Source organism: Leptonotus elevatus, chromosome 8, assembly GCF_054856555.1.
Source record: "Leptonotus elevatus isolate MCC_2025b chromosome 8, RoL_Lele_1.0, whole genome shotgun sequence".
Taxonomy (NCBI): Eukaryota; Metazoa; Chordata; class Actinopteri; order Syngnathiformes; family Syngnathidae; genus Leptonotus; species Leptonotus elevatus.
In genome coordinates, this window is record NC_141246.1 from 8,669,754 (window position 1) to 8,694,302 (window position 24,549).

At 38.7% G+C, this 24,549-nt stretch overlaps 2 protein-coding genes across 7 annotated transcripts; one reads left to right on the forward strand and one right to left on the reverse strand.

Annotated features, from left to right (window-relative positions):
- The first annotated feature begins 654 nt into the window (after positions 1 to 654).
- primpol (primase and polymerase (DNA-directed)) lies at positions 655 to 8,414 on the forward strand. Its single transcript, XM_086082366.1, is given in 15 exon segments — positions 655 to 823; positions 1,254 to 1,520; positions 1,592 to 1,686; positions 2,347 to 2,485; positions 2,634 to 2,781; positions 2,853 to 2,907; positions 3,020 to 3,141; positions 4,115 to 4,277; positions 4,357 to 4,457; positions 4,527 to 4,613; positions 5,970 to 6,078; positions 6,161 to 6,237; positions 6,340 to 6,386; positions 6,814 to 6,999; positions 7,001 to 8,414. Coding segments are annotated over 14 exon segments (1,539 nt in total). The 5' UTR covers positions 655 to 823; positions 1,254 to 1,346; the 3' UTR covers positions 7,037 to 8,414.
- Positions 7,122 to 22,516, reverse strand: acsl1a (acyl-CoA synthetase long chain family member 1a). 6 transcript variants are annotated; one of them, XM_086082360.1, is made up of 21 exons: positions 22,456 to 22,516; positions 14,463 to 14,666; positions 13,260 to 13,374; positions 13,118 to 13,182; positions 12,930 to 13,031; positions 12,755 to 12,854; positions 12,499 to 12,674; positions 12,119 to 12,151; positions 11,938 to 11,989; positions 11,764 to 11,837; positions 11,219 to 11,296; positions 10,818 to 10,952; positions 10,585 to 10,719; positions 9,586 to 9,681; positions 9,430 to 9,502; positions 9,249 to 9,337; positions 9,012 to 9,128; positions 8,787 to 8,930; positions 8,609 to 8,710; positions 8,454 to 8,525; positions 7,122 to 7,782 (listed from the first exon to the last, which is right to left on the reverse strand). In XM_086082360.1, exons 2-21 carry the CDS (start codon positions 14,652 to 14,654, stop codon positions 7,642 to 7,644), a joined length of 2,091 nt encoding a protein of 696 aa, XP_085938486.1. In that variant the 5' UTR covers positions 14,655 to 14,666; positions 22,456 to 22,516; the 3' UTR covers positions 7,122 to 7,641. The 6 variants fall into 6 exon arrangements, with proteins under 6 accessions (XP_085938486.1, XP_085938487.1, XP_085938490.1 ...); XM_086082361.1 differs by lacking the exon at positions 11,219 to 11,296 and adding an exon at positions 11,355 to 11,432; XM_086082364.1 differs by lacking the exon at positions 22,456 to 22,516 and adding an exon at positions 16,135 to 16,206.
- Between the last annotated feature and the right edge of the window lie 2,033 nt (positions 22,517 to 24,549).

The following is a 24,549-nucleotide window of genomic DNA, read 5'->3' on the forward strand; positions in this document are numbered from 1 at the left end:
TAACTGAGATGTCCTACTTCATTGCCTCATTGTATTTTCAACCAAATACTATTTGTTGTTTAGCATTAACTTATACATTATCTTATACATGTCCAATTGTGTTATATTATTATATTATTATATTATATACAGTTTTTTAAATATTATTTCCAGCAGGGGTTGGGTGCAAGTGTTGGAACACGGCCATGAGTAGTCGGAAACGACGCTAATGTGTGAAACCCGGAAGTCGAAAGTCCGTGGCATCTACCTCATTTCAACTAAATTTAAACTAACCAAATTGAAAGTATTTCTTGTTTATTATTGTTTTATACATCATTATAGTATTTACATTTTAAATGAATGTGTTAATAAAATATATTTTTGTCGTTTTTAATATGTACTAATAGTTTATTATAACCAAGTAAATAAATGTGTTACCTCCCTCATAATATATATATTTTTTTACATTTCAGGGTTAATGTAAAAAAAACTAAATAAAAGCTAGCTAAATTGCTTGATTTTATGTCATTAAAATGCACTCCTTGTTTTATTTGAGGAATGATAAGTCATAAATTGAAGCAAGTCTTGTATTTTGTAGGTTATCATTTTATTTGCTAAGACTTTTTCCGTCTAAAAGCTGACGTATTTCCGTTTACAGCCGCGCCAAATCTAAAACAAAAATGGCCGGCGTTTGTTGACATTTCTTTGGTGGTGCATTATTTTTTTCTTTTCACTTTCCAAAATTCATGTCACAACGACTAAAATCTAGCAGAATTGTTCTACACGTGCAGTTCTTAATATCACTTTTTGAACTATAAGATTGTCAAGTGGACCGAAATTAATGGTGAGTTAAAGTCAGGACAGGAGTTAGTAGTTTGTTGCTAAATCTCAAATCTAAAAGACGACGGCTGCTATTGGCCGTCACATGTTATTTACAGACGCCTTTTTTTGTATGTGAGGTCGTCATGGTATTATTATTGCTAAGAATTCAATTTTACATTCAGGTATAACGTCATGCTCGGAGATGTATTAACAGTCAGTTTGTTATTTGTGCAAGAAAGTTACCTCATAGATCCAGAAAACACAAACTGGTAAGATGCTGTGCAGAATCAATTTTTTTTAAAAATATGAATGTATTGTACATATTTGCCTTTGTTAACATTTTTGTTCATAATTTTAAATTAATTTTTAGTCTTAACACGTATTGTTTTTAAGTTGTGCAATGTTTTATGTATATGTGTATTATTGGAAGGACCACTGATTTCTGATTGCAGGTTGAAGACGTTTCACCAAGTTGTCACCACCCAGAGTTACTTCTGCAGATGGGACTGCAGCACGCATAGAGTTGGACAAATACGCCAGCGAGGATGAAGAAGTGGAGCGAGCGTCTAAAGAAGGTGGAACAGCTGGCTGGTACCTTCCATCACAATCCCGTGATCCCGCGCTACAAGCCTCGACTTTGGCCGTGTCAGCCTTCCTCTGTCTGGAAACTATTCAATCGTCAAAGCGCGGCTATCGGCTTCGCTCAGAGTTGCAAGGAGGTACCTTATACAATAAGCCACTTTAAACAGGAGGTTTTGTCTAACGTTCATATTGCTTATTTGCTTCTCAGCCTGTCCATGTATTTGCATTGGAAAAAGAGAAGGCTCTCCAGGGTCAAAGGATATTTCTGGTGACCAGTTACAGTGAACTGTGGCACTACTACAGGTAAAGATGTACACATGCTTTTCAATAAATATGAACATGGTGGAAAGTTTTGTTCATTTCAGTAGTTAAAAAAAAAGAAGAAAAAAAAAAGAAGTAAAATAGGGTTATTATTTCAATTCAATAAACACAAAAAATGTACCCCCCAAAAATTGTATTTAAATAAAAAGTATTGTATTTTATAAAATGTACAACAATGACACAATTAAATAGAATGTAAAGATTTAAACCGGTTTTGCCACATTTTTTTGCTTCAATAGACATTGTGCTGCTCCTTCTGGTGTGCAGGCCTTTGGCCACCAGGGGGCAGTATAATACAGCAACAGGGACAAACTAGAAAGAGTTTCACATAAAAAGCAGACCATTTACAATTTGACACCTTCGATAGTGTTTAGCATTTGTGTTAGCATTAAGCTAAACAGACGTTGTAAGGCAAAGGTATGTGGGTGTTATGAATAATAATTTTGTGCTGAGCTGCCAAGACAGACAGTGTACAGCTACGCTACTGTTCTGTCACAATAAGTTGATCATCATATTTATTTTTCCTCTTTTCCATCACCGCGACCCTTGTGTTGTGAAAAAGCAAAACATCAGTTTTATTGGGTATCAATTATATGAGTTTGAGGGCGTTTGAATGTTCAATTTTTTATATTTCGCCCTCAGGACCTACACGCGGTCCTTGATGCACTGCTACGAGGTGATACCAGAGGGCGCTGTTTGCAAACTGTACTTTGACTTAGAGTTCCACAAGCCCTCAAACACAGAGGCCGATGGGAAAAAGATGGTGGCCTTGCTGATCCAGGTTGGCTATTTCTGCTCATACATGTATTTATTTTGTGATTATATTAGTGTAGTTATGTTGTGTCATTGTTTCTTCTATAAATCTATCTATTGGGTGGATTTCTTCATTTAGCTTCAGACCTTGGCTTTTTCTTTTCTTTTGTTGACAGTATGTTTGTCAAAAGCTGAAGGACGTTTATGGAGTGGAATGCTGCGCAGCAAACATCCTCAATCTAGACTCCAGCACAGACGACAAATTCAGTCGTCATCTCATCTTCAATCTCCAAAATGCGGCGTTCAAAGACAACCTTCACGTTGGTACGTTTGCCGCCGTACGCAGGCTCTCGTCACGGCTTGTGAACATGAAATCATGTGACCGTTGCTTTTAGGTGCCTTCGTTCATTCCATTCTTCAACCCGTCCTGGATGGATGCCATGAAGAAGGGTTTGTATTTCAGTTTGCTTGACGACATAGTTCTGTTCCGAAGTAAAGTCATAATGTCAGTGAATGTATGCGGGTGCATTTTCAGTCATCACGGTGTCATTTATCGCAACAGAACGCACACTGCGCTGACAAGCGAAAGTGCACAGAACAAAAGACGGAAAACTGAAGAGACTGATCTCAGCTTCCTTCGTGTGAAAAACAAGGATGGCCACCATGCTCTGTTTGTTGATCTCGGTAGGACACACCATATATCTGTCTTTCTCTGTCACGTGCATGCATTCGTTGTGCTGCTCCTTGTGGTGTACACGCCTTGGCCTCCAGAGGCAGTATAACGCATGCATACGTATATTATACGCGAAAAAGACAGTCACAGGTGCTCAGCTTCCGTCATGCTAATAACACAGTGTGACATAGATGCTACTTTCGTTAGCCCGTCTAAGGCATTTTGCATCATGTGTTAGCATGAACTCATTCACTGCCATAAATTCATTCAAAATAAACAAAAAGAATATAAAAAATTAGGAGCAACAGGCGATTATTTTTTTGGGGTACGTTTAGAACAGATATCTAATTTGTGATTATCGTGAGTTAACTAGTGAAGTCATGCGATTAATTACGATTAAAAAATGTAATCGCCTGATGCCCCTAATTTTTAATAATAGTTTATTTTTTTTCTTTTCTTTTTAAAATAATTGTAATTATTTTTTTGTTATTTTGTAATAATATTTTTTCAAGAAAACATTAAAAACTAGGAGTGTCAGGCGATATATTTTTTTTACTTCATTCACGATTAATCACAAATGTTATATCTGTTCCAAATGTACAATAAAAAAATTATAGGTTTTCATATTCTTAACAAAAGTGGGGAAAAAATGTTAAACTAATAAAAATTGTTAAAATGAATTTTTGACGTTTATAGCCATCAATGGCAGTGAATGAGTTAAGCTAGCAGGCGTCCATCAGACAAAATTATGTGGCTAGGTTAACAACACATTTATTTCTCTTTGGATTATGTTGACTTTTTAAGATCAATCTCAACTTGGAGTGGCAACAAACTGATTTTTTGAAGAATTGCTTCTTATTATGAAGTCCACTACCACCGTCCAGCACTTGTCATAACATAACATCATTTTATTTTTATTTTTTTTAAATCAACCGAGCAACTCCTAAGTTGACGATGTGACTTTCTTTCATTGATACCCAACAGGCGTGTACACCAAGAACAGAAATTTCCGCCTTTACAAGTCATCCAAGGTCGGGAAGAACATTGCCTTCTCCTTAGCGGATGACAACAAATTCATCTCCAAACCCACCAAGGGTGATTCTGCAGAGGAAAGTGTGTTCTTAGCATCTCTAGTGTGCAACGTGAGGTATGTTGAAATCAGTTTTACTGTAAAGCAACTTTGACCGCAACGTTCGACGGCCATTCTTATTGCTGGATCCCATCAGCTTCACAGGCCAGAGGATTCGAACGTGGGACGTCACAGATGCTCAGGCGTATAGGACCACGAGGGTTGTTCAAAACCAGCAGGGTTTACCATCTGATCCGGGTGAGTCACAAATTTCGTTACAATTTTCTTCTTTCATTGACTCAAAATGGTGCATTTTTGTTGTGCCAGGCTCGCTCTCGGGCTGCCTGACGTCTCCTCACAGAGAAGTGGACGACTTTGTTTTAACAGTGGTTAGGAGGGATGCCATACAAGGAAGTAAGTGTTGAGGTAGCATAGATAATTCACCATTTTAATCTTGATGATACTTTACTATTTTTTTTCATGCATGGTGATCTCATTTTGCACACTTGCTGCTTTTTACACTTGCGTGACAGTAATATGTAACGCTCTACATTGGATAAATACGGTGGCCCTGAAGTGCAAAACGCAAAAAATGAAAAACTGGCACGACTGCAAATCAAAAAAGAGAAAAACAAAACACCACAGCAAATCAAAAATCACACTAATGAAAAGGTAATCACAAACACAAATCAGAAAACAAAACAAAAAAACAGCAACAAGTTCATCGCAAACAAATAAAAAACACAAAAACCAGAACAAAACAACAAAAAGTAATTGCAATTACAAATCAAAAATCGCAAACACAAATGAAACGTTCGTTTTGTGTTTGCGGTAACCTTTTTGTTGTTTTGTTCCCGTTTTTGTGTTTGTGCTTTTTTATTTGTTTACATTACTTTATTATTGTATTTTTTATATTATTTTTTGTTTGTGTTTTTATTTTATTTGTGTTTGCCATTACTTTTTTGTTTTTCGTTTTATGTTTGTGTTTTTTGATTTGTAATTGCAATTACTTTTTGTTGTTTTGTTCCGGTTTTTGTGTTTGTGTTACGATTACTTTTTTTTTTTTTTTTTTTTCTGATTTGTGTTTACCTTTTCATTTGTGTGATTTTTGATTTGCTGTGGTTTTTTTTTGTGTTTTTAAAATGTGGTTTGTGTTTTTTGCAGTCGTCAGTTTTTTGTTTTTGCACTTCAGGGTCACCGTAGATAAAGACGAAACACGTAGGTTCCTAAAAAGTACATCTAATATTATTGCAGTAAAGTTGCACAGTTTGAACATTAACATTGTGCTTGAATATAGGAAAATGCACTACTTAAATAATGATTCAATTAAAATAACCTAATCTAGATTAAAAGTTTAAAAACAAGCAGTTCTTCAAGATTAATGCAACGTATAAGTAAAATTGAACTATACTCAGGCAATGATTCTTGCACATGCCACTAGAGGGAGCCTACATATCATGAGTAGTCTTCTGACAATTTCAATTCAAAAAGTGAAACTCGTACATTCATTCTACCCAAAGTAAAATATAGATTTTATTGTTTCGATAATTTTGATTTTAGTTTATAAGGCAATAAAAAAATTGAAAAAAATCACATAGAATTATTATTTTTTTTAAAAATCACATAGAATTTGACCTTCTAAAAATATTATTTGTCAATGTGTTTAATAAATCTGAGTTTCATTTATTTATTGAACAACTGAAATGATCTCTTTAAGATACACCTCTACTGTGGTCTATCCACCCCCCCCCCCCCCCCATCTCTTCACAGGTATCAGACGGTGGAACTACTTTGCGGCCGAACAGCTGCTGGTCTACGACATCGCCAATTACCGCTGGTGTGACAACGTGGGCCGCTTTCACAAAAGCAACAACATCATGTGCGTTAAGTCGGTATCATCCCCTGGTAATCGTCTGCCTGTGAGCTGCCATTTTGATTTAAGTCTGTTTTTTGGTGTGCAGGATTGTGGTGGATCTCAAAGAGGAAGTGTGGTACCAGAAGTGTCACGATCCCGAATGCAGGAACTTCAGATCCTCAAGTAGGTTGGAATGCAATACATTATTATCCCGCTATCACAATAGTAATTTATTTAGAATCTGTATACATTTTTAGTACAATAACAATGTATTTACGGTCACAGGTTATCCACTGCCACAGGAGATTTGCATCAGTTACATCATGATGCTGGTGAGTAAATGCTCCATTTTGGCATCGGCAAGACAAATTCCAATAGCCATTCATTGTTAATTAAAAGTCAACTGAATTACAAAATTACATATTTGTAGTCAGCTGACAGCGAAATGGCCAACCCGAGATGGATTATGGGTGGATTTTGCATCTTAACTGTCTAGACTAGTGGGGGCATACAGAACATATTATTGTAAAGAAAAGGTTTCACTTGACTTCCCTTGTAATTATTTATATAAAGTACAATATTGAAACGGCCTTGCTTTCATAAAAAAAACAAAAACATTTTTGGATGTTCCCTTCATTTCAATGGGGAAACTTGAGTTACAAGCATTGTCACGTTATGAATTAAACTTGTATCTCAAAGCAACACCACTTACTTACCAGCATTTTGGACATTCCTTTTTTGTTCTGTGCCCTCTGACAGGACGATGAGGACCAGGCCTACATAATGGACGAGGCGGGCAACATTGAACCCAGCCACACACCAAAGCAGGCGGCTCGGGATCCGGAATCCGCGGACGCGTGGGAAGGCGGCGCAGAGGACGACCGGGAATTCTCGGACTGCCTCGACAACTTTGAGCTGACCAGCAACGAAATCTCAGATGAGCTGCTTGCTCGGCTGTGAGCAAGATTTGCATTCGCAGTAGAAGGCGATATGAGTCTAAAAGAAGTTACTGGATGCGCTTTATTGAACTCTTAAGTCAAGCACAAAACTGAAACAACAAAAAAAAGTATTTTATAAATTTTTATACAAACACAATATGGTTTGAACTGAGTCTCAATCCAAATATCACAAGTCGCCTTTAAAATGAGCAATGTGACAAAGGCAGGAGTAAAAGCGTCGCTATTCTGAAGTGAAGCGTTCACAAAAACTAAACCCCACTTGCGTAAAACGTACCAGGCTACATGGTAGAGAAATGCGAATACATTCAAACAATATTCAATAATACAATTCTTTGTTATAATATAAGGCACGATTGAAATGTTTTTCACCTGTAATGACTTCTTTAAATATCCACTTACATGACAAAACGAGACCTCCATTTTGCATTAAAGTTGCCCATTAAAACCTTTTACACCAAGATAAATAAAATCACCCACTTGATTTGGTGCCGTTGAGAAAAGCTTAGTGTTACAAAGAACGAGGCTACGCTTTTCAAACTGAACACCAGGGGGAAAAATAAAATAAAAATCTGTCCGGATTGTCACTGGCAATGTTCCCGTTCAAGTGCAACTTTCCAGTTACATCCACTTAGTTCTTAATGCCGGCATAAAGTTGATCTATCTGCACTCTAAAGTGACTCCGAAGCTCTGCCCTCTTGGCCTTGAGCGTTGGTGTCAGCAGGCCGTTCTGCACAGAGAACATCTCTGGATGTAATGCAATGTCTCGCACCTGAGACCAAAAAAAAGAAGAAAAGAGATCACTTAGTCAATAGAGGATGGTTTTGATCATTATTTCATTTTAATACAGAAGGGTAAAGTATGCAGTTCATTGTTTTAGATTTTTCTTAAATTGCACTGAATCTAATTTACATATTGACATTTTGAAGAGTGTGTTGTACTTTGTGGAAAATGTAAGCGAAAGTCATACGCATCCGCAAAGTATTCAGTCCACATTTTACGATACAGCCTTATTTCAAAATAGAATAACTTCATTTTTCCCTTCACAATTTCACACAACACTGATTTCTAAGCTTTTTTTTTTACTAGCCCAAAAATAATAATCTTTCATGGGATGTTGTGCATTGACTTTTGAGAGGAAATAATTTATTCCATTTTGAAATAAAAATAAAACATGGGAAAAAATGAAGCACTGTGACTACTTTCTGGATGATTTCATTAACTGAAATAGTTGATGATTTATCAACATTACATAATAAACATGAGGATTTTGAATGTAGAAATGAGCTTTGCTAAAACGTTTTGTTCTTATGCGTTTAAAATCTCTATGAGTTAATTTTTTTAATTGAGCAACTGAAATAAGGTTTTCTGTCATATTCTAATTTCAACACAGTGATCCATTAAACCAAAACAATCAACAAATTAAAAAATGGCAAACATCACCTGTTCAAAAGACTTGAGTCCAGATTCTTTGCCCAGCCTCTGGATGTCCTCCAAAATGGCGTTCTTAACATCCTGCCAGCATTCACAGCACACGTTAGCATGCATACAAAATGAGGTGGGGTGTTTCGGGTATTCTGTCGACACAATAAACTCACATTGCTCTTGCACAATTCCCAATAGGAGTCACCGAGGCCTCGTTTCTTGATCCAAATGGGTAAAAAGTCAGGATCAGGCACCACGATGGCCACCAAGCACGCCTTTCCAAGTACAGCACGATCAAGTCAACAAACAAATCTCGTTTGGTTCGTTGCGGAGGAATGACGAAGCACTCGCCTGTAAACTGTCGCCGTGCACGAATATCTGCGCCACCGGGTCGCTGCGGCTGTAAATGTTCTCGATTTTCTCCGGGGCGATGTATTCTCCTTGTGCCAGCTTGAAGATGTGCTTCTTCCTGTCGATGATCTTCAGAGTGCCGTTCTGCCAAAGATGGAGGAAGATGAGATGAAGGGAACATTTGTCGTCATCATTCTAATCAAATTTCAAAAATCCTGCGCTTACTGGAAGCCATTTGCCAATGTCCCCCGTGTGCAGCCATCCGTTTCTGTCGATGGCCTCTGCCGTTTTCTCGGGGTCTCCCAGGTAGCCCAGGAAGACATTTGGTCCTTTGACACAAACCTGACAACGGATCAGGGTTAGGATTGACTTGGCCGGTTTAAGACCTTCTCCTAATTGGATTCAACAACTCAAGAGAGAGTGTTTTAGCAAGTTGAACAAAGCGGAAGTCTAACTCCGAACCTCTCCTTCATTGTTGGCTGCAGAGTAGTTCATGTCTTCCACATCCACCAGTTTGATGGCGTTGCAAGGCAAAGGAGGTCCCACGTGACCTGGAAGCAATACACAACACATTCTTCAATGACTTTACTTCTAGAACCCATCCGGTTCCCTGGATGGGGATTTGTAAAGGAGGTACTGTTACCAGCTGTCCAGTCGCCAGGCATTGACATGGAGCATCCTGCTGTGCATTCGGTCTGTCCGTAGCCTTCGTAAAACTAAAAAAAAGTAAAGTGCATAGAGTGTCAATGACAATAATGCAAAAAAAAAAAAAAAGTGGCGCTTTCGTTCCGCGGCTCACATGACACCCCAGCGCGACTCGCAGGAAAGTGAGAACGGTGGGTGACACGGGCGCAGCTCCTGTAAGTATCAGCCGCACGCGTCCGCCCAGGCTCGCCTGCCGGAGGAAGGAAATGGGGGAATCACTTGAGGCCATGTTGACACCTCACTTGTGACATGCAGAAAATGAGGCATGTCTTTGTAGTTTGGCTCGAAATGTATTGTAAAGATATCAACAATTTTTATGGCAAGGTGAAAAAAGAAAAGAAAAAGGAAATCGAATAATCAATCGACTCGATTTTCCTTCTTGAGCCCGATATCGATTCATAAAACCACGAATCAATGTTTTACTATCTCTTTCCCCCCCCCCATAAATTTCATAAGAAAATTGAATTTAAAAGGCCTTTTTTTTGTATCTTACTCTTTTCTTAAAATGTATTGTTCACCTGAATTCAAAAGTATTTTCTTACATTTATGAAAGACCTGAGCATTCAGAATCTTTATTTACAATGATTGAATTAGAATTACGCAAATATTTTCATCTCATCCTTGCTGATGTCAATGTTTGTGTAACACTTAAGTAATTATTACATGATACTTTCATTAATAAACTAAATCATTTAACCAGTTACGGCGTTTGCAAGATTTAATTTAAAATTGGTTTGTGGCATTTTTTTTACTCATTCCCTTGATTTTTAAGAATTGATGTTCCATAATTAATCAACATCGATTAAACTTATGTGGATCGAATCAGGAAAAATCAATATCTAATCGAACTGAACTGAAATCTTGTGACTCGAAATCGAATCGATTGAGGAAATTAGAATTGATAGCCAGCCCTACTATTTTAGTCTTTTGTTTATATTGGGTGTAATTCCAATGTCAACCACTAGAGAGCAACACAGGGTGTATAGTCGAAAGAAGAACGAAACAGGAAATACTGTATGTAACTTTTGAATGTCATCTGCTGTCATCTTTTTACACATTTCTGGAAATTGATGTACAGTATTTGGCCATTTACCTGTACTTTTCTGAAAATGATCTTATCCCATATACTGTCCCTCCTGATCACGCCGCTATTCAGCTCCGACTGCTTCCTCCGGAAAGCCAAATCAAGTATCCATCTTTTTAGTGGCGTGTTGGCTTGGCTAAATATCTGCAGAAAGTAACACAGTTTTACGTAAGAGCTTCTACTGCAAGTATCCAGTCAAAAAAAAACACACGCACACTAGAAACCCCTAAATGTGGACTGACCTTATCAAACATCCGATTGAGGAGACGTGGCACCACCGGGAAGAACGTCGGCCGCAGTTCTTTCAGGTCGTCCATCAAGAGCCGAATGTCGCCTTGGAAGAATCCGATACAAGCGCCTTGCATGAGGATGACACCCTGACGGAGTAAGTGTCAAGTCATTCATGTTCCACCCGTGGGCTTGGATGAAGTGTAAGAAAAAGTAGTAAGGGACAATTGTAAAGATTTTGGGCTCGTAGAAGTTCCGGCGTACATAGTCATCAGAAGCTTAAGAATCCAAACCACCAATATTAGTGTGAAACACAACCACACTAACTCGTAACAAGTGACAAGAAAGCAGACTGACATACGGGCATTTGTTTTGGTGATCAAATATGTCCGAGTGAACCACCAGTGGGCGTTACCTGAACACATCTCTCAAACATATGAGCTAAGGGGAGATAGGACATGAGAACATCACGGCAGCTCAGCATGCAGTGCACCTGTGAAGGACACACAAAAACACATGCGCGTCGTGATTAGTGACGGGGCGTGGCGTACCTGCACCACTCTCTCTAACATATGGGCCAAAGGGAGGAAAGACATGTGCACATCTTGGGAAGTTGCTTGCGCTTTGCCCTGATGCCACACAGAAGAAGAGTGAAGATAAAGGGAGAGAGGGGTGGGGGGGGGAGGTTTGCTGTAGATGGATACAATTGATCATAATATACTGATAAAGAAATTGGAACGATATGGAATTAGAGGACACGTTATCATGATTAAATGACATTTGCAAACAAAAAATATATGCAGTTAAGTGAAGTCAAATCAGAATTAATGAAAGCAATATGCGGAGTTCCCCAGGGATCAATTCTTGGTCCAACATTGTTTATTTCGATGGTGAAGGAGACAGGTGGAAGTGACCAGGTACCTTTTTTTTTTTCACATATCAATGAAACAACTTGTTTACCTCGGTTATTTTAAGAAATGCTGAAGTGTTTGAGATGATATTTCCATGGGTGAGAATTGCACCCTTTGGGTTTCCTGAAAACACAAAGAATAGAAATCTCTCTCTCTATATATATATATACACACACACAAGAGGATTCAAAAAGTTAAAGATGCAATAGTTTTCCGTATTTACCTGTAGTCCCAGATGTGAAGCAGATAAGCGCAATGTCCTCAGGTTTCGGTGGCTGTAATTGTTACACAAGATAAAAACCTGAACTAAAAAAAATCTACTATAATAGATTACTAATAATTACTTTGCATTTAAGTGATTTTTTTTTTGAATGAGTCATACCAATCCATGTGCTTCTACTCACCATGGGGTCCTGGTAGTTGGCTTTCCCCAAGTCCTGCAAATCAGTGAAAATGTACAATGATCAAATCGAATGAATTGACTTGGCTGATTGAATAAATGATTCCCACGTGACCGCCCACATTCCCAACCGAGACATACATTTGACAACTCATCTAGAAATCTGGAACTGAAGAAGCTTCTATCGATTGAAGAAAGAAACAAAATAAGTCCTGCTGCCATTGATAGAATTTATAACATAAATGCCTAAATGTTTAAAATGAGTCACAACTTTATAAAAAAAAAATCCAATCCAAATTGTAAACAAGCTCAAATGACATTGTGAAGTTGTTCGACACCCCAAAAAAAATAAAATATCTACAGGTAGTAGTCAAATATTCAAACCTCAAACTCCTTCAGGCTCACAATATCGACTCCGCACGTTTGTCCACGGGCCACCAGCTCACTATCGACCGGCTCCATCACCACGATGGTCTTCACCGGTCGCTCTTTCTCCTTGAAACAGTCCAGAATCATCCGGGCTTTTTCGGGCACGTCACAGATCACCGTGCCGATGGTGGCTGGAGAACACGTGACAAATAAATCATCGTCATTCTCCCCCGAAGTCGCACTGATGGCATCAGAGTGATATTGAACGCACCTTTATCCATGATAAAGCCGATGGCCTGTGCGCCGAGCGTGTCGTACAGCGGGACGGCTACGAGGGAGTACGTGTAACAAGCAAGCTCGGAAATGGTCCACTAAAATGACAGACAGCATGAGCAGTTGTTTAAAAATGACAGACTATGAAGGAAAACAATATGGACTCATGTTACCTCTGGTCTGTTTTGAGCAAAGATCCCAATGAACTTGTCTCCCGACTGTGAGTGGCCCTTGTGAAGCAAGGCGGAGCCCAAGTTCTCCGCCCGGTCTGCAACCTGTGCCACGCAAAAAACAAACTTCTGTTATTAGTGTTGCTTGTGACCTTTTCAGACGATTCCATTCGAATTGCGGAGAACTTCACCTCTCTGTAAGACAGCCACTCGTAAGGCTGGTTTGGTTTTCTCGCTCCTAAACATGGTCCGTTATCTAGGAGAGAAAGTAGCGTTCATCTTTATGTATGGGCACAATGGCAAACAATGCGTTTAGCTAATAATGCAACTCACCTGACACTCTGAGCCCTCGTAGAAACCCATCGTACATCGTCTTTGCATCGCTGTGGTAGTAAGTCATGTGTTCATCGCTGTTGTTGAGTGCTGACCTTCTTGCATTTTTTTCATCCTGACAGAGAGAAAACCCAGAACTGTTGGGAAACACTCATGTGGATGAATCAAATTTGATTTTGTGATTTGGGTCCTTTTCTTTGTTTCTGGTGAGTCTCGCTCAAAGTCAGCTGGGTAAGATTCCGTCATGTTAGCACTGTTTTTAGTGATGTCACTACCTAATCTTAAAAAAAAATCAGTTATCATATCGATTATTCAATCAAATATTTAGTAAGTATTGATTAATCCCCCCCTCCCCCCACCCCCACACACACTCACATTTTTTTGTTTTTTAATCCACTAAGGTTGGACTCAAGTTGAATTGAGTGGATAGTACTGATAATTTATTATCTTCTACACATATGCGTTATTAAATACCAACAAACGTTTAGCAATCGCGATTAGCATTTGTGCGCTAGCTATTACCACTTACGGTATGCCAACACCAACTACCATTTAGCTCATACATACATCATTATATCTACATAACATATGTAATAGTGTCTCAAAAGCCACTTACAGACGATGCTTCAACATTATTCCATGATTAAATGCCAAACGGCTAGCAATCGCGATTAGCATTAGCGCGCTAGCGATTGCCACTTAAGGTAAACAAACTAACTACCATTTTGTTCACACATACATAATTATATCTACATTACACATGTACAGTAATAGTTTGTCAAAAGTCACTTACAGACGATGCTTCAACATTATTCCATGTGTAACCAAGGGTAGAGCTAGCTGTTAGCTACTTGAGGTCAATAACTTTCTGTTCCTGTCTTCTTCTGGGCACGTTTAGAGCATGACTGCCCTCTACTGGTTAAGTGAGGAACGCCTAAAATCGAGCGTCAAGGTTATATTTTGGAATAAGCCCAAGTGCTCTTGAGGAAATCCATAACAAAGACTCAATGTGCTGTATTGTCTTTAATAAAACCCCACTAACCAAGTATGAAGTCAGTGAACGTTTTTAAGCAGACAAATAACATCCTCTACATGCTGCACTGACAGAAGAAATAAAGCTACTTTTTACCCGTGTTTCCCGGCCCGGACCTGACTACTTCTGGATTTGAAGTTGACCACGTGCTGGAAAAAGAGACTACATACTTTCATGTCGACGGACTGCATGGTGAGGTCGCACGGCGGCTTGAGGGCTCGTGGCCGGGTGGAGAGCCAGTAGGTGGTGAAGGCGGCGACGGCGCCCATGCCCAACAGCGTGTTGGTGGGAAGTCCACGTATGTACTGGCGCAGGTCGTCCAGCTCTGGAAGCCGCAGCTGTCTCAGGACCTCCTGAGCCATGGCTGTTGTGCACTGCAGTTAGAAGATGAGGAGATCATGTAAATGTACTCGTGGTATGGTTGGGTTACCGTCACAGTATTTGCTCTTGAGCAAGGCTCACCTTTTGCCTTGTTTTGAGTTCAAATTGCAACTCGGGCACTTGCACAAAATGTATCCAAAAGTGATTTGCTCACACAAAATACCAATTTCACTGTATGATTACAACAGTAACAAGATTTAAAACTATTCCAATTTGAACTGGACTTTATAAGTATGCCTCAACCCATTTGCAAATTGGATGAGCCTGAGGTAAAGAAGATCCAATATGAATATGCATAAATGAAGTAACACTTTATTCCTGTCTTTCCTGTTACACGACTGCTTATTATTATTTTTTTAGTACATACTGCTACAGTATGCAGTTCAAAGGTTTGGGGTTCGTAAGGTTGGGCACTGAGAAGCAACTGGCACCAGGACCAACATTCTGGTTCTTCCGGAATCATTCAGATTGCCACGCAAAAGGAAGCTAATATTTAGCTTATAGCATACACAGCATATACTGTACATACAAACATAGTCGACTGCTTCAATTAGATACAGTAAACATTTTCCTTGCGTCGACTCAAATGCACCTTTTGTGTTTGTGATATTTTTCTTTCTTTCTTTACAAAGACAGCACTAGTTTAGCTCATCAATGGGTGTTCGGTATCATGCTTTAAGTACCTGCTGTGTTATTCTACTGTATTGAATTTTCTTGAGGTTCTCTTAATATACTGGTTAAAAATAGCCCTTTGAGAAACTCCTGGTAACGTTCATAAACAGTAAAAAAGTTATTGTAATAACAAAATAAAAAACTCTGGTAACTCCCTCATTTAAACATGCAACTTTTATTATTTTATTTATGTTTTTAAAGAATCGGAATTGGGAGTCATTAGGAACTGGAATCAAATAAAGGATTGTCCAAATTCAAACAATGCCCAACTCTCTGCATGCACTGGTAAACGTTCAGTTCTTTAACAGAATTTTTTTTTATAATAATTAACATTAACAATAATAAATAAAATAAATTGTATGTTATCTTAAGTGATAACAATCTGCACTTTTCTTTCCAGAATAAGAACATTTCTGAAATAACCACAAACTTTTGAAGAGTACCGTATCCTTGCATAACCTTGTTCCAGACATCCAACTGCACATCAGATGTAAACAGGTAAACAAAACAATGACTTCTCACCTACTTCTACAATTAAACACTGCTATCATAACCAATGCGACCAGTGTGCTTGGAGAAAGTGATTTTTATTTTTAAATTTTGTTATGATAGCCCTTCAGCTCAAACCTCAGGCATATATTAATTTGCAAATAACATCCCTTTATTCACCTCAAAGCCAAAATTCTACATTATATTTAGGACAATTAAAAAATAAACACCACAATGGCAAGACTCTGACCACAGCTACAGTGGCTAAATGCACTTGGAACGTCAAATCACCGTACTCACATGTCTACAAGGTGTAGTGAATGAGAGGTAGCAACTCCTTCCAAAAGTGTAGTGGTTTCTTTGAGGAATGACTCGGTGACTTCTAATAGACCTCTGAGGTTCTCACACTATGAATAGCACAAACCCGCCCCTCGCGCCCCTCCCAAACAGAAACACGCACACGCGACCAACGGCACGGCCGTCCAACCTTCCAAAGGCCAGCACAAGATGGACGTGATTCTCTTTCTGTACATCTGCATCTATAACGGCCTTTTTGTTCTTGCCTTTGCTGTGAGATGATGAAGTCATTGGCTTGCTGTATACTAGTATTGATTAAAGGCCAACAGGTTACAAAATCAAGGTAGATGTGGTAGATAGGTAGCCATGTTTCTCCTTAACGTGATTCAGGTGCTGTATTTATCTTTTGCTGCCATTGACAGCTAAAGGATTCAAAGGCGCATATTTGTTTTTTAACTCGGCTGGCAGTTATTAAAGTTCACTAGCCGAATGCTAATAAATAATGGGAAACACAATAGACAGGCAAAAAATTGCATTTGTACAGTTTATTTCTGTACATTCGTTTTAATGACGCCTGTATGCTAGCACCGGTGCTATGCTAGCACTAGGCTACATGCTGCTGCCTTTCAGGAATTCGGGGCAGGTTCGAGTTTCGGTCAGCGCGCCAATTCTCAGCCATTGTCAGTCTCAAGCCCAGATAAAAATGTGTGTTAAAAACAGGTGTTTTCTTCAATTTCAAATTTGGATAATAAATGTTAAAGTTACAGCAAGTTGAGTAGCAAAATCGGTCGATAAGGTTTTTATATGTTTCCCTGTATTCAGGTCACCATCCCATCCAAGTAGGTTATTGTCATCAAAATGCTCATTTGGCTGTCGGATAGCAAAGAGAGGCTTCATCTTTCTTCGTTGTGGGATTGATTTTTCTATAATTACAGTTTTGCGCAGTAGAACTTATGGAAACAGCATTCATAGCTATTTTGTGTTAAGAACGACTTCCTACTAGTGTCTACAGTATATTGAAATCTATATACACCAAAGCATGTACCGCAATATATACAGTCTACTACTGCACTGCAAACTCCGGTCGGCATGTTTCAAATGTTTCCCTCCCCCAACACACCTGATTGAAATGATTAGCTCATCAGCAAGCTCTACAGGAGCCTGATAACAATCCTGATCATTTGAATCAATGCGAACTGTATCCACTTATTTGGGAATTTTGTCAAGGATAATGGGGATTTATGAAAAATTCTCACTAATATGAAATTCAGTGTGTCTTTGTACCCTGACCTCCAGTTGCAAGCGCATGTCATCAGTGTCATACTTGGCTGCGAGTTATTGGAGGCAAAAGGTACTTTGCCAGCCGCCAACACCTCCACTCTCCATACTTGGCCTGGGAGGATGGCGAGCCAATGACAGAGCCACTTTGCAGGTCACCCCATAGCCCCCTTACCCACCCACACACATGAGCCAGAGCAGAAACTGGGGGAGAGGGGACAGCAGGGTCATAGGAAACAACGCAACATGAAGCCGGGTTCAGCTCGTGCGCAAACGCAAAAAGGAAGTTGTGACATTAAAACACACACACACACACGTAATGGGTCAGTTTGACAAGTCGTATTTACATAGACCAAACAGGCCAGGTGGGGGGGTCCAAACTTCGGTACTGAGTCACTTGCGGCATGCCATACATTTTTCTAGCAGCTTGCGGCATAGAGAGGTCGTTTGTACAACTCATTTCGCACAAGGGCCCAACCCATTTAATTGGTTGACAATAGCCCTTTGGAAAAACAGGCAATAATTGGCCCATTTTTGCCCATGGCTACGTAAAAAAACAAGATAATGAAGTTCAAAATTCCCCTACAAAAAAATAATAATTTGGTTAAAAAATAAATTAAAATCCCATTTTTCCTCCCAGCAAGAATCAGTCCCATTTATTGTCGAGCCTAATTTATCGAAATATATGGTAGATTTAGTAGTCGTCATTCCAGGCTCTGTTGGCTAACCCATTCAAGAGTCTTTCTGTCCTGGCAGTAGCCACCAACAAACACTGTGTGGCTTGTTACCGATTAGCATCTGCTTTAGCTCAGTTCTGCGCTGGAAATACTAAAGGGTAACTAAGGCGCTCTATGAGCTAATTGACAATTCCGAACATCCGGGCATTTTCTGATATTTCCCTAATGCAACGCCATCCAAAATGCTTCCTTTATATATGGTGAAAAACAGCGGCGCGGATTGTATGGCTTTTGCCTGTGATTAAGCATACAAAGCTGGCATTGACCTTTTGAAAGCAAAATAATCCTCACAAATCAAATTTGCAATGAGCGGAAAGCTGTCATTTCACAGAGTAAGACGGCCATTTTGACTTGCGACGTAAACTCGGAATTGTCAATAGAAGGCACTCATGCTACAGGAGTTAGCAGGCGCTAATACACGCATAGTTAGCTAAACAATGCAAAAACTATTCAACATAACACATCTCAAAAGCTTAGCTGATTAAGCCATTAGATTTAGAAAACACCGAACAGGATAAAACTCATCATGTTTTATTTATTTATTTAGTCAGAATCCGTGTTCTGCCTTAGCTAGCAGTCAATCACAACATAGTATTCTATGCTGGAAGCTATTTTAACTTCCAACTCAATATTTGATATTACCAGTAGGCCAACAAGCGTCTTCTTTTTTTATATATATATATATATACATATATATATATATACACACACACACCAAACCCATGGTAAATAGTTATTGTTTGTTTGCTACTGTTTTCTTCTGACTTCAGACCAAGTTATCTCATCAGTCTTGTATAAAGCAATTGTGGTGAAAACCAGTTTGACAGCCTGGTTCAAGTTGAATCCTCGTGCTGCTTATTGACTACAAATGTCGTATCATATGGCATGTGTCATATGCAACGTGGAGAAGAAAGGGGAGAAAAAAGCGGTATCGCTGCACGTCAGTTGCGAGGCAGCGGTTTACTGTAACCTCACCGCAACAGTTTGCATTGGCGGTATGCTCACGCTGCGGGTCTTGACCTCCTGCATGAAACTGTACACCTCCAGTCACATGGTCAGAGAGGAGAAAGACACTCGGCGGAACGGGGAGGGCGAGATTTGTTAACTGGGCCAAAGGGCGTGCACTCGCCATTTGCTACCAACACAGCATCAGTGCACATGACCTGTGAAGGTCAGAGACAACTATTAGTCACATTACAGTGGAAAATTCCTCAAAACTGCTTGAAGGATTCCCGGCCACACGTTCGATAGGAGTACGAAAACGAGTGTTTTGGCCAAAATGTAAAGGCAAAAAAAATAAAAATAATAATTCTTTCTTGAATTTTCAGGTCTTTAATTTCAAAGTTATTTAGAAAATTAAAGATGACTTTGTTCCTGGAAAATACAGAACTTTCATCAAAAGATAATATGACTTTTTCCCCCCTATAATATGACTTATCGAGAACCCCCCAAAATCTTCAAAAAATACTAATAAAAATTCTGTATATATTTTGCACTAAAAACAGGGGGAATTGGGAATAGAATCCGGGGGGGGGGGGGGGGGTTGAACAACACCAAAATATTTATATATATATATTTTGCAATAAGAACAGGGGGAATTGGGAATAGAATACCAGGGGGCGGGGGGTGGGGCGGACAACACCAAAATATATATATTGTTAAATATTTTCCAATAAAACAAGATTAGAACACTGAAGGTATATGTTGCTTGTAAAGAAAAAAATCGGTTCCTGCAAAAAACGGGATTGGCAGGTAAGACTTTTTAAAAGATCGGGGATCGGTGCACCCCTAACGGAAACCCATGCTTATTTTTCAAATGCTTTTACACCTCGTTTTTCAGGGAAATTAAAAAAATCGATATAATTAAAATTTAATGTCCACTATAATGAGCGTCAATTTTATGCTGATTGCCTGCGCCGTATCCCTTGCAAATAGCGGTGATCCACTGTACACCACTTTCATCTGAAAAATATTTTTATTCAAAACAAAAAGTATTATTTGATACAAATATGACTTTAAAGCTGAAAAATATAGGGCTTTAGTTTCAAGATTTTACACAATTTCTCAACTACATTAAAACTCAGCAAGGGATACGGACTGAACCTTGTTGCAAAAAGCAAAACAACACCCGTCACCCATACAACATTTTTGTTTCAAAACAAAAATTCCTTCTTCCAAAAAAAAAAAGTATTTCATTTCAAAAATATGACTTCTTTTGCCACGTTTAAAAGACTTATTCTCAAAGCTTCAGACTTAAATCTTTAGTGCGTTTTTGTTTCCGTACTGCTCCCCGACACTCCTTCATACACACAAGAAAAGTCATCCAGAATTGTCCATGTCCACACAAATCCCCTTAAAACAATTATGGCGCTTATAAGCCAAGCCCATATATAACTGTAATACCCACAAATGACCGCAAAACAGACATAAGCGCACGTGCAGTGTGCAAACTCCCAACAGACAAAAACAGCATTCAAAACAAGAACTGAAAAAACATGGACTGACGACAAAGTCAAGCTTATGATGTGTGTTAACTTGATCTAATAGTGTGAATAAAGCACAACAGAATGATCCAATGGTGTAAAACTGCTTTGGGGCAACCTGGATGACGTTCTTCCTTGTTCTGCATGATTCCATTAAATTCCATGTTGTTTACTTTTCTGACTCCAGGCTAAATTATTTTCGTCACTGTACCAGCGCTTCTGTTACTGTGTACACAGCGACTCTCTGTGTATGATTATAACGTGTCACACCAGGTAGCAGGCATTTACTGATAACCGCTGGGGAAACACCCGGCACAAAGTATTCCTCTCTTTGACTTCTGTTGAAAGTAACGTCTGATGATGATTCAATCTGCTTGTTAACTAATGTCCCGCTCTCTCCATGTTCCTTCACTGTGCTTTGCATGCAGCCATTTATTTACATCCAATTTGGACATTTGTGACAAACTAATCAAGTGAATAGCCACGTGTCCTAGCATATAATTGGCTGTAAAAAATGCATTTTTACTTTATAAAGCAGTTGAGTAAGACCTTCTGCTTCGTATCAGTACTTAAAATTCAAGTATTTACTATACAAGTCTGATCATGCTAATAGTCACTTAGCTTATAAATACAAAGCCCCGAAAGGTGTCATGGAAGAAAAAAATAATTGTGTGCCCTCACATTATGCATTATCTCGCAATGACTGCTTTATTTTTCCTGCCATGTCACCTTAACAAGGGTCTCCGTTGATAAAAATATCAGGATGGCATTTCCATCACAGGTGACAACGCCCACCCCACCCACCTGACCTTTAGCAGGCGCGTCAGGACCCGAACAATCAGGACTGACAGATTCTTACCGCATACTTACATTGAATTGCATTGAATTTAATTGCATTGCCCATAACCCCAACACTCACTCTACGTTATTGCTACTTGTACATACTATCACAGTAACACACAAAACATGAGTACTGCATTTGCGCAGTCATTTTAGTATCCTTTACTTTGCACATTCAACATCCTCGACTCCATTGCTAGTGTGTGTAGCTTTTATATTATTTATTTTTATCTGCTATTTATAATTTTCATTCTTGAAACATAAACCAGGAATTAGCACCACAATTAATAAATGCTTCCCACGTGAATACAACGGTCATAACTTCACGTGTGCTACTGTTTTGCATGCATGTAAACACTCAACAGTGTTCCTTTGATGCGTTGTAATAAAAGTAATTTACTTATTCCATTTGCCAGACCCCTCATAACAGAATTTGACCACTCTCGCTAGCTGCCAAAATATAGCATTTTGTTATCCATCTATTTGTCATATTATCTGAAAGGGAAGAAATTGTTGACTGACATGAGCAACCCCCAAAAAGTTTCTCTCATTTGTATGGTTGCCGGGCAATTTCTCGCCCGACAAAGAAGCAGTCCATATTTTCAACTGCTCATAATTTTATAAACGCAAAACTTGTGGAATTTACAGCGAGCAAACCAAGTGGGTGGAAGGAATCGTCTTGCATGCATCGACATCCAAACTTCCGCGACTACGTTAAATTCCACGCGATGTTTATGAGCCGTGATGATCGCTACGTGGAACCGTCGTTTACAAACAAAACACCATTTCATATTTGATTTAAAAACAAAAGAAAGAAAAAGAAATGGCAGAATTTTTAAGCACAAACAAGACACGGAAAGAGGAACATAGTAGTTTCGGTACAACGGGTAATTTGAGCAAAGCAGGTTAAAAACCGAGTCGTATGCACCGTAACTGAAGTAAAAAGAAGTCGAGTAAGTAAATGTAATGTAAATGTTTGTACTGACCAGTTTTTCCGTGACAGACGAAGCTCCGTCGAGTGTGTCACTCTCGAAAGAAGACGAAACGTGGTTGAAAACACACAAATTGTGAATCAGCCAACCAGTAGCCGCGTTACTTCACGCGGGTCCTCAAAAGTTGAGAGAGAAGCTGCTATTGGTCCATTTGTCGGGGCTCGTCATTTGCCAGCACGCCTTCATTCATCGAACTCATAATAAGACCCAGTTTTCATAAACTTTTAATGTTTCCCCCCCTGTGGTTTTTAGTTTGCATTATCTTCCGCAAAACACGTGACCCTTCTTATCTACCATTAAATGCAAAATACAATTTAAGTTGACTTAGAACACAATTTTGACATGTGCATAGCACAAGTACAGTAGAAACGTCGTTAGGGCACATCTGAAAATAACAGATTTTTTTTTTTTGTAACAATCTTTATTATTGTGTGTATTTGCAAGAGTGTAGAAGAGCACTTCATCCTCCAATGCTCCTCGTATTTTGACTCTCAGGTGGCTTTAGCGAATCAAACTATTGTATAAAGTCGAATTGTTTTGAAAGATGAAAATCACAGTGATGTAAATGTAGATTTCGATGTTGGACTTGTCTCAGCTTGAGCAAAGACCCATATCAGATAATGGTCAGATACCTCTGCAGACTCCAACTGTGAAAACAACAAAAAAGGAGGAAAGAACCAGGAAGTAATCAGAAGAATTGTTCAGGTATGGAAAGTAATTTCAGCATTTGTTTGATATCCTTGATCTCCAGTTTCTCCTGGCTGGTAAACAATTCAGCACACAAGTAATGACAATGGTAAGTATTTTGTATTTTATTTTATTTTTTACTAGTTCCGCTTTTGGCTCGTGAGGAAAAACTGTTGTCAACTTCGTAATGTATTAATAGCACTATAGGAATTCTACTAGTTAACATTTAGTGCTTCTCTATAGTTGTAGTTAGCAGAATGTTCATCCAGACTGATGTCATGTTGAGCAAATATGAGCAGGTCAAAATATTAGAATCATCTCTGCAGTATGATGGAATGCAGTTGTAAGTGACTGCAATGAGGAGTGGTGTATCTCAATAAATAAGAATATTGAGGACATTTTATTTCAATAGTTCAATTTAAAAAAAAAAATTTCAAGATTTGTAGATTCATTGCACACAGACTGAAATATATTTTTTATGTTGATAGCCGAACGCTAACGAAACCCCCCAAACTTCACCCTCCCAAGAAATTAAAAGGATAACATAAGAAGGAACAACAACAGAGAAACCAATTTGCTGTCTGAATTTTTTTTGCCTGTTTTGAATCAACCCATAATGAGTTTCATTTTTTTATTTGAACTACTAAAATAGATAAAGATTGATTTTCAATTCTTATTTACTGAGATGCACGTATATTAAACAGTATAGTAACATGAACTTTATTAAAACATTAACATTGTTGAAATTGTTTCTTCAGTATATGTATTTGTGTCTTGGACTGCATTTTCTTAATCATGAATGAGTTATGAGGCATGAAAATTCCTATTTAGGTCTTGTGTGGACTGTGTGTAGTGACACTCTTCAGGCTGAGGGTAGCGCACTAAGCCAGAGAATGGTGAGTGTGTGTGTGTATGTGTGAAGGGAGGGGTGGCCAAAGGTCACCACAGGTCACGGAGCAGCGCCAGACAACGGACACACAGACACACACTGCTCTGTCACACGTCATTCTGCATGGAGATTTCCATTGAATTTTGCCTGTAAATGTTTAGTCCTGTATGAATATGTTAACAAAATCGACCATTACATCAATCACCATATTGCGCAATCTGGTTTCCTCATAATTTAATCACTTTATACATACAATAATGATACAAGATGCTAAATGACCAAGCAAGAAAAGTTTGTGCAAGTGTTTTATAAGGCACAAATGATGCAACAAGTGTTTGTTTTTTTAACGCCATTACATGTTTTGTGTCATGATTCAAACACAATCACCTGCTACTGTGGATTTCTTAACTCAAATGCCAATTATGCTATATTTGAAAAAAGGTCATATTTAATTTTTGGGGGCTTGTGTTTACTCCACTCCTAAATATTAACATACACTCTTGGCCTTCACT

Bases quoted from the DNA above. Each gene is read 5' to 3' on its own strand.
- acsl1a (XM_086082360.1), bottom strand. From the start codon at position 14,654: ATGGCTCAGGAGGTCCTGAGACAGCTGCGGCTTCCAGAGCTGGACGAC. The intron at 13,375-14,462 runs GTATGTAGTCTC...TCTCTCTGTCAG, and splicing joins TGCAGTCCGTCGACATGAAA to GATGAAAAAAATGCAAGAAG. The intron at 12,675-12,754 runs GTGCGTTCAATA...CGTGTTCTCCAG, and splicing joins CGGCTTTATCATGGATAAAG to CCACCATCGGCACGGTGATC.